Consider the following 13,569-nt stretch of genomic DNA (forward strand, 5'->3'; position numbering starts at 1 on the left):
TTTTTTTTTTTTTTTTTTTTTTTAAGGCTTTGCTCAATAAAAAATATGTTAAAATATATGAAAATTAATTTTAAAATGAGTGTTAATTTAAATAAAATTTTTGGTTTGCCCTCTTCGGCCCTGTCCCAAATGGCACACTCCGGACTTGTGGACTTCCTCAGAGTCCACACTTTGGTGACGTCATGAAGTGCAGACTTATAGGGCCCTTGGTGCGAGTCCACGAGGGCGCATTGAGAGGTATTTTTGGGACAGACTCGATCGTCACGCCGGAAATAACGGTCTGGTTGTTGTTGGACAGGAGAAATCACATTTTTGCGCTCCGACGTCTTATCTCCATGTCAACTACACAGCCTAATTTTACAGTTCTATATTTTGATATTGTGCATGCCACCTGGGCATTAGACAATAGATATATCATGATTATTTAAATGATGTATACAGTTGTACATAATAATACATAATGTTCCATTTGAATAAAGATTACAATTTGAACACATAATGAAAATGTGCATGAGTTTCAGATGAATTTACAGGTTTCAATATTCATACTATGTTTACATGACTCAGTAAAGCCCTGACATTCAGTTCTATTTATTTAATGAATCATAATGCGATCGTATTATTCAACGCACCATTATTATGTTTGAGACATCAACCACTGCTCGATGACCATAATGTTTGTATAAACTGTAGGTAACAACTGGTAAAATGTACATCTAGGTCATAAAAAACGTAATATTTCCTTCTCAGCCTCCGTGATTGTCCGTGAGCGAAATCTCCTCCCATCCGTTGTCTGATTGGCCTTTCGCAAGTATTCCTGGGTAGTTAAAGTGCGTGGAGCCTGCATCTATGCGGGCTTCGCGGAAGACCGCTTCAAGGGTACAAAGGGGACGCTGCTGAGCACACTTCAGAGCGTTAAAATGCTGAATGGGACGGCCTACGGACTAGTAGACTCGGCGAGCACGCGCAATTTAAGTCCACGAGACCGAAAGTCCACATGAAGTGTGCCCTTTTGGGACAGGGCCCTCCTCTCTCTCTCTCAGTCAAATTAGGGAGTCCTAGAGATCTCCTGTAAAAACAGATTATCCAACCTAGTGGTTCTCAAGGGGAATGTTCGAAGAACAATGGAAGCAAGATTTTTGAAAGGGGGGTGTTCGTAAAAAAATGCCTACAACATTCTAAAATCTGCCAGTTTAATGCGACATGTAAACTATGCATCGTTTCTTTTGCAACGACTCTATTATTTTAGAACGAACAGCAGAAAAGCTAAGAGGTGTTGTTAGGCACGTCGTGGAGAGGAGTTTTAGCTGTTCTAAAATGGTTACTCCATAAAAATATTCATTTTAATATGTATTTTATTCATAAAATAAACACCAGCAAACAAAAATATAACGTTATAACACATTTATTCCTCCGTCAAGCAATGTATTTCCAAAGAGGTTGCTAAGCAACACATGCAGCAACAAAGAATCACAAACGGCAGTTGCGCAGTAATACTAATACGCTGATTTCACGCAGCCGCCATTTTGAAATCGAAAGTGAGGCTCCGGTGGGAAGAACCCCGGAAGTAAAGATAAACAACAATGCCTTGGATTACCAACCTGAAGCTGCTGCCGCGATTTACACTATTGGATGTTACTATTCAATATAGGATATGTATATAGTTCATTCCTGCTTCTTTTTTTACATTCTGAATTATATATATAAAAAAATATTTTATTTATAAATGAATTTCACTGTATATAGTCTAAAGTATGAAAGAAATGTATGTACATTTTTAGAATTGACACAACATCATTAAACACAACAATACGCCATCGCATTCACGACTCTCCTGTGATTAAAGGCGACACTTCCGGTTTTCTTCCCACCGGAGCCTCGCTTTCGATTTCAAAATAACGGCTGCGTGAAATCAGCGTATGGAATGCGGTCACAGGTGTATGTTTGTTGAGTAATTTACAATGGCTTTGAACGCGGCTCAACCAATCAGAATCAAGGACTGGAACTGTCCCTTTTATGGCATATTTTAACAATATTTTCAAATGGATAAAGAAAAAAAAACTGCCAAAATGTTTTTAAATGTTGGATTTATTAAACTATGTTTCAAACATGTGAATAAACAGTCTCAAATGTCTATTTATTTTTTAATATAGGCCTACTATTTATTAATTTATTGTTCTATTTTATTTTACATTTTTACATTTAACATGAATAATCAAACATTTAACATAAACCCAAGAATTGCACAACAATTTGAAATGTCTACTCAGGAGTGCCGACTCGAACCAGTCAGGAGCCGTTCACATATTGCGTTTTAAATGTAGGCTCATAATAGAATAGAAGTGAAGCGGTCGGATTAAATCATCTACATTTTTAAGAATGCCGCAAGTGCACAGTAGGTCATGTGACAAAAACCAACAGATCAGCTTCGGCCTTTCCGTAACAACATCGAAAACTCGGCTGAACAGCTGATCATAGCTGTACAGGGCAGGTTTTTATTTCTCATCTCCATAAATATATCTAGTAGTAAAGCTAATGCAAGGGCTAGACATCAATTAATCCTTTTCTGATACTTCCTCATCATCATGTCATGGAGAGCGCAGTTCATGGTTGCATAGCAATGACAGACAGTATACACTTATTATAGGTGTACCTTAGTGATTCAGGATAGGACAGAAACACGGTTTGGAAAATGGATTCATGATGTACTCACTCATTACATAAATGTTATACATTTTAAATACAAAAAGTTACGGATTTAATAATAATAATAATAATAATAATGGATAGGGGGCGCTGGCCCAAAAAAGGTTGAGAACCACTGATCTAACCCTAATAGCCATAAAAGGATCAAATCATTCCCACAAAATATATAAAGTAATATAGTGAACCATGAGGACAGGTCAGATCGCAGAGATTGATTGAAGTGAGTCTAATGTGGCCTGGATATTTGTGTGAGTTGTTAATGACGCTTTGCCGTGGGTGAATGTTGATTCAAGTGCTAATGATGTTTCCCTTTTAGCAGTTCTTTGTTTTCTCCTTTCAATTCAGTCATTCAAATCATGCTATATTGCAAGGCAAGCACTGCATTAAAATTCCTGCACTGATATTTCTCAAACATTCACATATTATTCATCTTCTCGACAGTTTCAAAACAAATCAACATACATTCAATAATTTGACCCCATTCAAACTTTGTTTTGCAGATTTCAGCCTTAAGTGCGCAGCATTTTGGCTTTTTATAGAAATGCAAAAAAAAAACAATATTTTTTTTTTTTTTGCAAAAACAAAGTCTAAACCCTAAGCATAAGTAAACTTCAATACTGTTCTTTTGCTTCCGTGCAAATGCCGCTATTACCTTTGGGAAATGCAGATCTAGTTTCTATTCAAATTCCTGTCTGTGTAACCTCCTCTCTCTTTAAATGTCATCATCTCTTTTATACTTCCACTAACTGGCTCACTCTTGCTCCTGTTTTCTTTCCTCCAGCTGGCTCTAGGACAGGAAGATACCCACTCATCATCTTCTTCCTTCCCCTCATCTACGTCAAAGTCCTCCTCCCCAGCAGACTCCTCCAAAACTCTTGGGGTTCTGGGATCTCAGGGTTCGATTTCACCCCTGAGCCGCTGGGTGATGCACAGCCGTGGCCGAGCCGCCAACACTTCCACAATGGAGCTGCCCTATCGTTCTCCGGTGCCCTTTTCCAAACAGGAATTTTGGGAAATGCTGGGTAGCGACCTCCTCAAAACGGACACGGACGAGTCGGGGAATTCCCGTGTGAAGCGCCGCCCCCCGATCGTCAAAACAGGCAAATTCAAGAAGATGTTCGGTTGGGGCGACTTCTACTCTAACATCAAGACAGTGCGCCTCAACCTGCTCATCACGGGTAAGATCGTGGATCACGGGAACGGCACCTTCAGCGTCTACTTCCGTCACAATTCCACCGGCCAGGGGAACATCTCAGTCAGCCTGGTACCTCCGGTGAAGGCCGTGGAGTTCGACTTGGAGCGGCAGAGCGTGGTCTACCCTAAAGACTCAAAGATCTTCAACTGCCGCATAGACTATGAGAAGGTGGACCGCAGCAAACGCACCTCGCTCTGCAACTACGACCCCTCCAAGACCTGCTTCCAGGAGCAGACACAAAGTCATGTGTCCTGGATCTGCTCCAAACCCTTTAAGGTCATTTGTATCTACATTTCATTCTACAGCACAGACTACCGACTGGTGCAGAAGGTCTGTCCAGACTATAACTACCACAATGAGATGCCCTACCTACCTTCAGGGTAGAGCTGTGGGGAGCAGTTGACTAGAGGGACGAGGAAGGCTGGATGGGGGAAGGTGTTAGCATATGAGGGATCGGTTCTATTACGGATACGAAGATGAATGCGAAATGCTAATTTGGGACAGGGGTTTTAAAGGACACAGAGGTTTTCAGCTAAAGACTCTTCCGAAACTTATCATTGAGCTGTTATGGACACCCTCTCTTGACCTGAACATCACAGGTAGTTCAAAAGGTGAATGTACAGTATTTAATGTGCTGCAGTTGATGTCTTGAAGAACCTCTAAAGCAACCTGGCAAATATGACCTGCAAAAAACACATATATGCAAAACGAAACGGTCAGGCCCAGATGCTCAGTGTGGGAGGGTCCGCTGCATCAGTCCGAGTTCCTGATTGGCTTCGCTAATCAGTGCCCAGTGTAAAGGTCCTCTAATTATTACCCAGGAACAAGAAATCATACTGGTCACCACATATGCAGAAGTGGAAGAGTTCTTTGTTTTTGTTTTTTAACTATGGGTCTTTAACATCCATGGACCCATTGCAAAAAAGGTTGTTTAAAATGGAATGTTCTTCACACTAAGAAAAAAAAAATATTTGAAGAACTGTTCATTGAATGGTTCTTTAGGGAACCAAAAATGGTGACATTTTTGTAAACCCCCATTTAGAATCTTTGTTTTTTAAGAGTGTAGGTTATTTCCCCCCCAAAATAATCACATTAGCTCACACAAGACATTAACACACAACATTCATCAATAACACACCTCAACTTTTCCACCTCTGCACATACAAAACGTAAAGAATGACACCGAAAGTAGACTTTAAAAAAAGTTAGTGCTGTAGGTGCATAATGAAGTGTAGCAAGTGTAAGAGCAAAATGATAAAAACCTCCCCCTTAATATCAATAAAAAGAACAAAAGCAGGACAGAAAGCTCTTTAATTAAAAATACAGCACTGAAAAAGAGATGTTGAGTCTGCATTGAGCCCAATCTCTCTATTGTTCTGACTGTTACGGAAGAGCAGAAAAGAGGTTTTGTTTGGTCAGGATTCCTGACTTTGTGCTGTGATAACTGTTCTGCTGAACGCACAATTGCTTCATCCTTGTCTGAACATTCCCTCAGTCAGCTGGTTTATCGTTGAGAAAAAAGAAGAAAAAAACAAGTTAATTTTGCATAATTTAATCACACTGCTAAATGGGAGAGCTTGCAGTACATTTTAAGATTTACCTGGCCAAGGTCTTTTCTGGATGAAAAATGTTCACATTACATGAACAGAATTCAAGCTGACCTTCAATAAACACCCTGTTTATTAAATTATTGTGAAGGAAAATCATTGATTTAAAATTAAGGAGGATTTAGGCCAACAGGTGAACTGAAATCATCAGGGGGAGAAATGAGGGAAGAGGAAAGACAGAGGAAGGATGGAAGGTAATAACAGCAGTGGGTGTTGTGACGTCTGAAGTGACGAGCAGATGTACATGACAGAGTGAAGAGGAGAAGAAGAGGATATGAAAGGTTACGCACAACATGAGCAAACTAACAGGAGATGGACCGGGAACAAACAGATGAGGAAGGGACAGAATGAATATAGAGGAGGGGAAGAGGAGAGAATCATGAAAAAAGACTGAAAAACAAACTCAGGATGCTAAATAGAGTAACATAAAAGCACAATATGGAACATCAAAGTGTCGTCTCACCGAGAGAGTTGGGGGGGAGCTTTTTATGAGCCCACGAAGGGAAAAAAAACTCTTTGCCTGAAGTTAAATTCAGTATGGTGAATATATCCCTGTGGGTTTCCATGAAATTTAGAGAGTTACAAAGAAGGAAATATCCTGCTGGATAGATCAGTTTAACCATGTTCTTAAAAGAGATATTATTTATCTCCCTCTATTCTGAAATATATTGTTTTACAAAGATTATTAGAGGTCCGAAATTACCTGACCATATCACCAGCAGGTTATCGCAAAACTTGTAGCATCATATACAAGCTGGTAAAACTATACATAAAAAACATACACATGAAGTTGAACAAAAACTTTAGACATCAAAGATAAGATTATGATGCTCGTTATAAGACATTAAACTTAGTAGATGGTTTGATTATACATCACTTAAATCTGACTTAAACCATGCTGCAATTCCTTCTCAGTGTTTTTTGGACCCTGTAATTGCTAAAGCAGGTAGAAGAAGATTCACCTGTGTCTCCTCTAACAGGCCTGTGTCTGATCTGTGTAACTGAACATTTGATCCAGACTGTGAGGCTTTGATCTGTCTCTGTTGCCTAAATATGCTACCATGTCAAAATGTTTGGCCAGTCTGGTCATATGAAATTTGCCTCAGTCTAATTCTCAGAACAGACACATGTGAAAATAAAACACCTCTGTGCCCAGTGCAGCATGTCTCGCCTGCCCTGCTGGTGAACTGAGCGCTGGGGCTCTCGCTTCTCCCTCAGGCGCTGGTCTGGACTGAGCTTCCTAATCTCCTGCAGCTTAACTACACTACCGCCTGCACAGAAGTGCGCACGCACACACGCACACACACACACACACACACACACACACACACACACACACACACACACACACACACAGAGAGAGAGAGAGAGAGAGATGCTCACGTAATGGTGTAATCGCTCACTTGCAGGAATCTTTCATTCTTTTTTTTCATTAGTTTTTTTTTTTTTTTGCTCGTTTTTTTCCAATCGTTCAACTTCATTGTTTCATTCATTTTTGTTGCTTTCAGTCTTACTCTTTTGTGTGTTCTTTCATTTTTCTTTTTCATTCGTTCTTTTTGTTCTCTCTCAGTCGTTCAACTTCATTCCGTTTGTTTCATTCATTCTTTCTCACTCATTAGTTCATCCTTTTCAGTCATTCTTTTCCTTTTGTTTGCTCTTTGATATTTTTCACATTCATTTGTTCTTTCGTTCAATCTTTTGTTACAGTACTTTTCTTTCTTTGTTCACTTTCATTTTGTTTTCATCCTTCCATCCTTTTTTCTCTCTTTCCTTCTTTCACTTTCTCTCTCTGCTCTCTTTTTTGTTTGTTCCTTTCATTTGCTTGCTTCCTTTTTCATCCCTTCTTTCTTTTGTTCTTTCTTCCTTCCATCCTTTTTTCACTTTCTTACATTGTCTTTCTTCCTTCTCTATTTTCCTACTCTTTCTCTCTCTCTCTTTCAGTCAAGAAACATCTTCAGCAAACCCCTAGTGGTTCCCTTCACTCTTCTCATGGTCACAGGATACTTTAGATCCCTACTTATACGACACTCACAGTTAACAACAGAACATTAAGTGTTCCCCTGGTGCTCTCGTACGAGAGTTTGCTGACTATTGTGTGTCTATATTAAACCTCTGAACATGAGCACAACAGTGCTGCACAAAATCATACCGTTTAGAAATCCATTTTAATTAGCTTCAACTTGCTTTCAGGTAATAGTTCCACTTTGAATGCTACTTGCCCACAAAGCTTCCTGCAAATCTGTTACCCATACATAACGCAGCCTCCTACAGATACCATTATATCCAAGGGAAATGCCACCAAAACAACCCAGAATCTCCCTCTGACTGCAGAAGAGGGATAAGACTACACTGTCACGCACTGCTGGGCGTTGCCAAGGCAAGGATAAAAGTTGAAGTGGAGGAACTCTTCAGTTGTCATAGCGACGGGCTCCTTGGCTGGCCTGTCGGGCTTGGACGGAGCATCGGACACCTGGTCAATCCGTAGAACCAGAACTGAGCTAGCAGCCTCTGTAAGCAAGAAATTGTATAATGAAATGTGGTACAAAATGTACTGAACAGACATATACTGCATATATATATAGAAATAAATGAATATTTATAAATATATATATGAGAATTATATAGGAATTCAGATATATACAATAATCCAACTCCCGGGGACTGGATGAAGCTGTATTACATGTCAGACTTACAGTGGACTTTTCTCTGGTTCATTTGAGGTTTGCTGTTTATTTCTCTATTTTTACATTGTTTATTTAAAGTGTGTGTCATATAGTGTATGGATGACAATGGTGGCTTTTATTGTGGTTTTCTGACATCTGAAAAAAAAAAAACTGAATAAATTAGAAGGAAAGCACTGAGTTCAGAGGGCTAAAGTGACTGTCGTCTTAGGTCTCATCTTGTTTTGACTGCTGATTGACAGAGGGGATGACATGAGTACGACATGAAAGTCTATGTTATCACTCTATTTGCATACTTGTTTTCAGTGCCCATGGCAAGAAGCGGGGGAAAACAGGAGGCAATATTCCACAGGGACACGGAGAAAGAGATGGAATGAGAGAAAGAGAAAGAGGTGACAGAATTACTGAAACGGTGTAACAATACAATAAAGTGCACTTAAAAAGTGTCACGTGAACTCAAAATGTCTTCTCACTTTCGTTCATTTCTTTCTCTCTGAAAATGTGGACATAATTGGCATTAAATCTGTCCAGAATCACAATTAAACCTGACATTCCGTAACATGAAAATGAGCTTGAATTATGTCGTCATTAAGCAGATTGATTACAATGTCGTATCTGACAGCAATTTCTGTTCACCCTTTTGTTCTCTTTGTCTTTATATATGTTATTTCACGTCCCTAACCACCCTCCGCTCTCTTCACTTTTCTCTCTTTCCTCTCATCTCCCAATCCGGCCTCTTGCACATCCTGCCTGAGGATAACCTTGGAGAGAGTGATGAAACCGCTCTAATTTGGGCTGTGAGCTCCCGCTCAACCCAACGTTAATAACATAATTCAAAACAAACCAGCGGTGGCGCCCCACAACACATCAGACAGCAAGGGAGAACATAACGGAGAGAAAAGCATAAGAAAATGACAAAAAGAGTGAAAGATAAGAGGGCATATAAATACGTTAAAGTGGGCAGGAGTACAAGGGCAAGAAAAAAAAAGAAAAAAAAAAGCTATTGAACAGTTTAAATATTTCTGAAAATGTACGCAATGAAAAAAATGACAACATCAGACCAGCTTTGGTTATTGCCTTTTGCATAAGCCTGTAGGGTCATGGCCTACGGTCACAGTTAAATGTTGGCCTGTAGTATTAAATGAATATGCCTCTGATGATGAGAGCAAATGTATGCATTATTATTTGTTTCTGTTTCTTCTTATTGTTATTTTGTGACCTCCACATAAGTTGTTTTCTCCAGATCTCAGCAAAATGTTCTTGTGAATTCGACCTAAAGTTGTTATTCTTCACGATCTTGTTGTATCTTGTTGTTGAGGTCACAAAAGGCATTTCTTAGTGCAATATAAAAGCTGCTCCATGTCTGTCAGTGATAAACCAGTTCAAATTTGGTGTCTGACACTTGAGAAGGAGACTTTATTATAATAAACTCTATAGTGAATATGTGGTCAGTTTTACTGCCAGTCAACTCAAGAGACTGAGATGTGGTTTGTGACCATCCAGACAAATTGGCATGAAATATCACGAGTAAACTACTTTTGTTATAGTGTGATCAAAAAAAAAAAAGAAAAGAAAAAAAGAAAAGAATAATGCATGGCCTCTTAGGGCTTCCGTATAATGTACACATATTTTGATGTAATACGTTTTTTACATGCAACATATAAATCACAAATATGTCATCACACAATTAATATACTTGAGTAAACCAGATAAGTTTTATAGTAAAAAAGAAAAAAAAGAAAAAAAAAGAAAGAAAAAGAAAAGCACTGGAGTAATGTACCAGGCCTTATATGATTTTGAAGTTCATCTGGAAACATTACAAATTCTGATATTTAAATAAAATTAATACCACAAACTATAAAATCTGTCCATGCAGCATGAAGCCAAACTGAATAATTAGTACAGGTTATGATGCACACATTTGCTGGCTGGGACTATGGGTTGAGAACACCATACAGAGGATGACCATGGCCTAAAGGAATCGTCCATGTCAAAAGCTCTATTGGCAGCATTTCTGCCATAATTCAGTATACAACAGAAAAAATGCTTGTTCCTGGTTATTTATTAAATAAATAAATGTGTTTAATATGACAATAGAGAGAAAGTAAACTGCATAATAAATAAATTAGAAATAAATCAGTTGCAAAATAAAAAGGTGCAAACTAATTAAACAGTTAAATATAAAAACTCAATAAAAGAGGTGCATAAAAATGGTGAAAAAAGCTAAACAAATAAATAAATAAATCACAATTAAAGTAAGTCACTTGGGTGTATACATTAAAATACACCGTTTGAAAAGTATAAATCACAAGATTAATATTATGCATGTTGGCAGGAGTCGCTTTCTCACCTTGAATGTGTGGAGCCTTCACTTTGCATTTGGTAACAAATAACCAAAATGTTCATCCACCAAGATAATTGAAAAGTGCTGCCAAATGAAAAAGTTTGACTTAAATAAATAATAAATACAAATAATAATAAGCTTTTAATGAATAATTCATTGATGCTGCTTGTAAAAACAGTAAAGCTTCACATTTCTGCTTTCAAATCTTAAGAATCTTACGGTTTGGATGTATGTGTCAAGAATCTGGGAGATTATTTCCTGTGGTAATACACATTATTCCACGAATGCCATCTTGTTTATGAACTGTGATATGGTGGAATAGATTGACAAATCTGGGAATACCAGGGGGCCACGAGAACGCAGAATCCAGCAGTGTTGGGCTGAGTGCTGTTTTTCCTTTGCCATGAGCTGTTGGCCTGATTTTCATAACGAATCATCAATATTGATGTGCTCTCTCTAGTTAAAGATCCAACCTGAAGAATCCACAAAAAAAGCTTCTCGAATACTCAACGAAAAAAAGGCATCAAACGAAAAGCAGTCCAATGCAGGAGAAAAGAAAGACGGGGAGAGTGAGCAAGAAAGAGGATGAGTAGGACGACGAAGACCTCCATGTCTATGAAAACCAATTAGGAGAGCAGTTACCTGGAAACCAAAAGAGTCCAGAGGCTAGTCATCATTAGCATAGCTCTGCTCATCAAATTCAAATATGTGAATTTATTTTTTCTGTCTTGTTCTCTCTGTAACAATATTTTGCCTCAGAACTGTCAGCAGACACGGAAATCTTGCACACAAACACATTGGAAGTGTTTCCATGTATAGGCATTTTAATAGCATTTCCAGACCGCCACGACGCTCAACAACAGAGATTAGCACAGCCGGGGCTCACAAAGATAAAGTCACAAGCACACAATCCAACAGCTACTCAAAACCCTTCCTCAATACTCAATATTTACTCAAACACATACTGGAAGATGGAGAGAGAGAGAGAGAGAGAGAGAGAGAGAGAGAGAGCGCAAAGGCTGTGTTTTAGCTGGCCAGAAAGCGAAATGGAAGGAGAGGAAAACCAAATACCTGATTAAAAAATATGAGAGAGCGTGAGCAGAGATGTGGAGTTAAAAAAATAAAATAATTAAAGAGCATCTGTGAGGCTGATAGGAATAAAAGAAGAAAAACAGCCCCAGGGGTCAGAATAAGATGACATGAATAAACTAATCATTCTAATTTAATTAGAATAATCTCCCACAGACCTTGCAAATTATATTAATGGCCGGATTATAGAGTGCGAGTACAATATACCATTGCTCTGAAAACTCGATCTCACAATGGTTGTAATAAGATGAATCAAATTGTAATGATGTAATGAAGATTTTAATTTTGTTGTCAAGATTTGTAACCATTTTCCTTTTACAGTTTGGAACAGCAACATCTTTTGATGAAATAAAATTAGTTTCTTCCAACAGCTTCATTAATAATTTCTGTTTTAAAATATTTTTTTGAGAATTTTGAGGAAATAATGTGTAGAATAATAATCTCATTAGACTTATGTATTTATTACCATTATATTGGCTATAAGAGGTTTCTAGATATTGCATTAGACTTAAAAAAAATATATATATATATATATTGACTATCAGTGGAAGCGTAGATTAAGATTTGAGAGATGCCGGACTGACTCCTCGAAGGTTTCATTCTTTTTTTTTCTTACAACAAATGTGTGTTTGTCCCCACAGTGTTACACTACCTTTCACCTTGAATCAATGACTTGGTCTGTTTTTAATGATCTGGCTTGACAAAATCTCCTCCAGAGACTACAGAGGAAGCCAACCAAACACATAACAAAGCCTTGAACAATTCCTGTATCCAACTCAGAAACTTTAACAATAATATCATTTTCTGGGTACTCAAAGCGCTTTACATGAAAGGGGGAATCTCCTCAACCAATACAATAATTAAGGGCTTGTTTGGTCTACATCCAGATGCTGAAAAGAAAAAACAAAAAACAATGAGCAATGAGAGGCAATTACACTGATTTTGCAACACGTAATGAGTGTTTCTTGGGCATGATTCACATTGGAGTGCCTAAAACCCCCTTAGTGGTCAAATTGTTGTAACTCACAAAATCTCATGGCATATTTATTATAGAACTCCAGCAATACATTTTCCCCACTAAGTAATATAGTTCATTAGCATAACTGTAGGCTCTTTATGGCTGCAGAGTAGAGTAACAACTTGCCAATTTAATTTAGAATGTGTGATCACAGGTAATGTTAATTTAGTTCATCCGGTTACAATTTAGGTTTGGAATGATCCACTTTGAAACGTGATTCCTGATGCAGAATTCCCTATTTTAAAGCAATCCACCTTTATACGCACTTAGCTTTACATTCTTTTAGCCAGAACCTATGATAGCGCTGCAATCTCATAACACACACCTACATGCCTCCAGACATACAAAGCTAAAAGAGGCATCACGAGTCGATCATTGTGACAGCAGTAGCGATCTCTCTCTCTCTCTCTCTCTCTCTCTCTCTCTCTCTCTCTCTCTCTCTCTCTCTCTCTCTCTCTCTCTCTGTGGGGCAGCTGTAAAGGACACCTCCACTTCAGAGTGAGGTGCCGTGAATCAGAGGAAGTGATTTAAATTCACTGACGGGACTTTAAATACCAGCCAGGGATCATAGCGGTGCCCTTTGGCAAAGTAATTATTCACTCGACTAAAAGAAGCCTAGGTGTGTGTGTGTGTGTGTGTGTGTGTGTGTGTGTGTGTGTGTGTGTGTGTGTGTGTGTCTGTGTGTCTGTGTGTGTGTGTGTGTGTGTGTGTGTGTGTGTGTGTGTGTGTGTGTGTGTGTGTGTGTGTGTGTGTGTGTGTGTGTGTGTGTGTGTGTGTGTGTGTGTGTGTGTGTGTGTGTGTGTGTGTGTGTGTGTGTGTAAAGAGAGATACAAGGAATTTTGTATCTGAGTGAAAGGATTTCTATTGCGGATGTGTTTATTTAGGTGTGGTTTGTGTGAATGGGTATATACCCACTCTACAATCAATGA

At 38.6% G+C, this 13,569-nt stretch overlaps 1 protein-coding gene and 1 long non-coding RNA gene across 2 annotated transcripts in view; both read left to right on the forward strand.

Annotated features, from left to right (window-relative positions):
• Positions 1-8,738, forward strand: part of LOC309509520 (neurexophilin-1) — a 34,480-nt gene extending 25,742 nt beyond the window's left edge. Inside the window, exon 2 of the mRNA XM_082184284.1 lies at positions 3,488-8,738. Within this exon, the coding sequence (XP_082040410.1) occupies positions 3,488-4,285 (798 nt within the window). The 3' untranslated portion in view covers positions 4,286-8,738. The remainder of the gene's footprint in view (positions 1-3,487) is intronic.
• LOC309509719 overlaps positions 1-13,569 on the forward strand; it is a 358,786-nt gene that overhangs the window by 253,823 nt on the left and 91,394 nt on the right. The gene's annotated exons all lie outside the window — the stretch shown is intronic.

This window comes from Leuciscus leuciscus (genome assembly GCF_965113295.1).
Source record: "Leuciscus leuciscus genome assembly, chromosome: 1".
Classification (NCBI taxonomy): domain Eukaryota; kingdom Metazoa; phylum Chordata; class Actinopteri; order Cypriniformes; family Leuciscidae; genus Leuciscus; species Leuciscus leuciscus.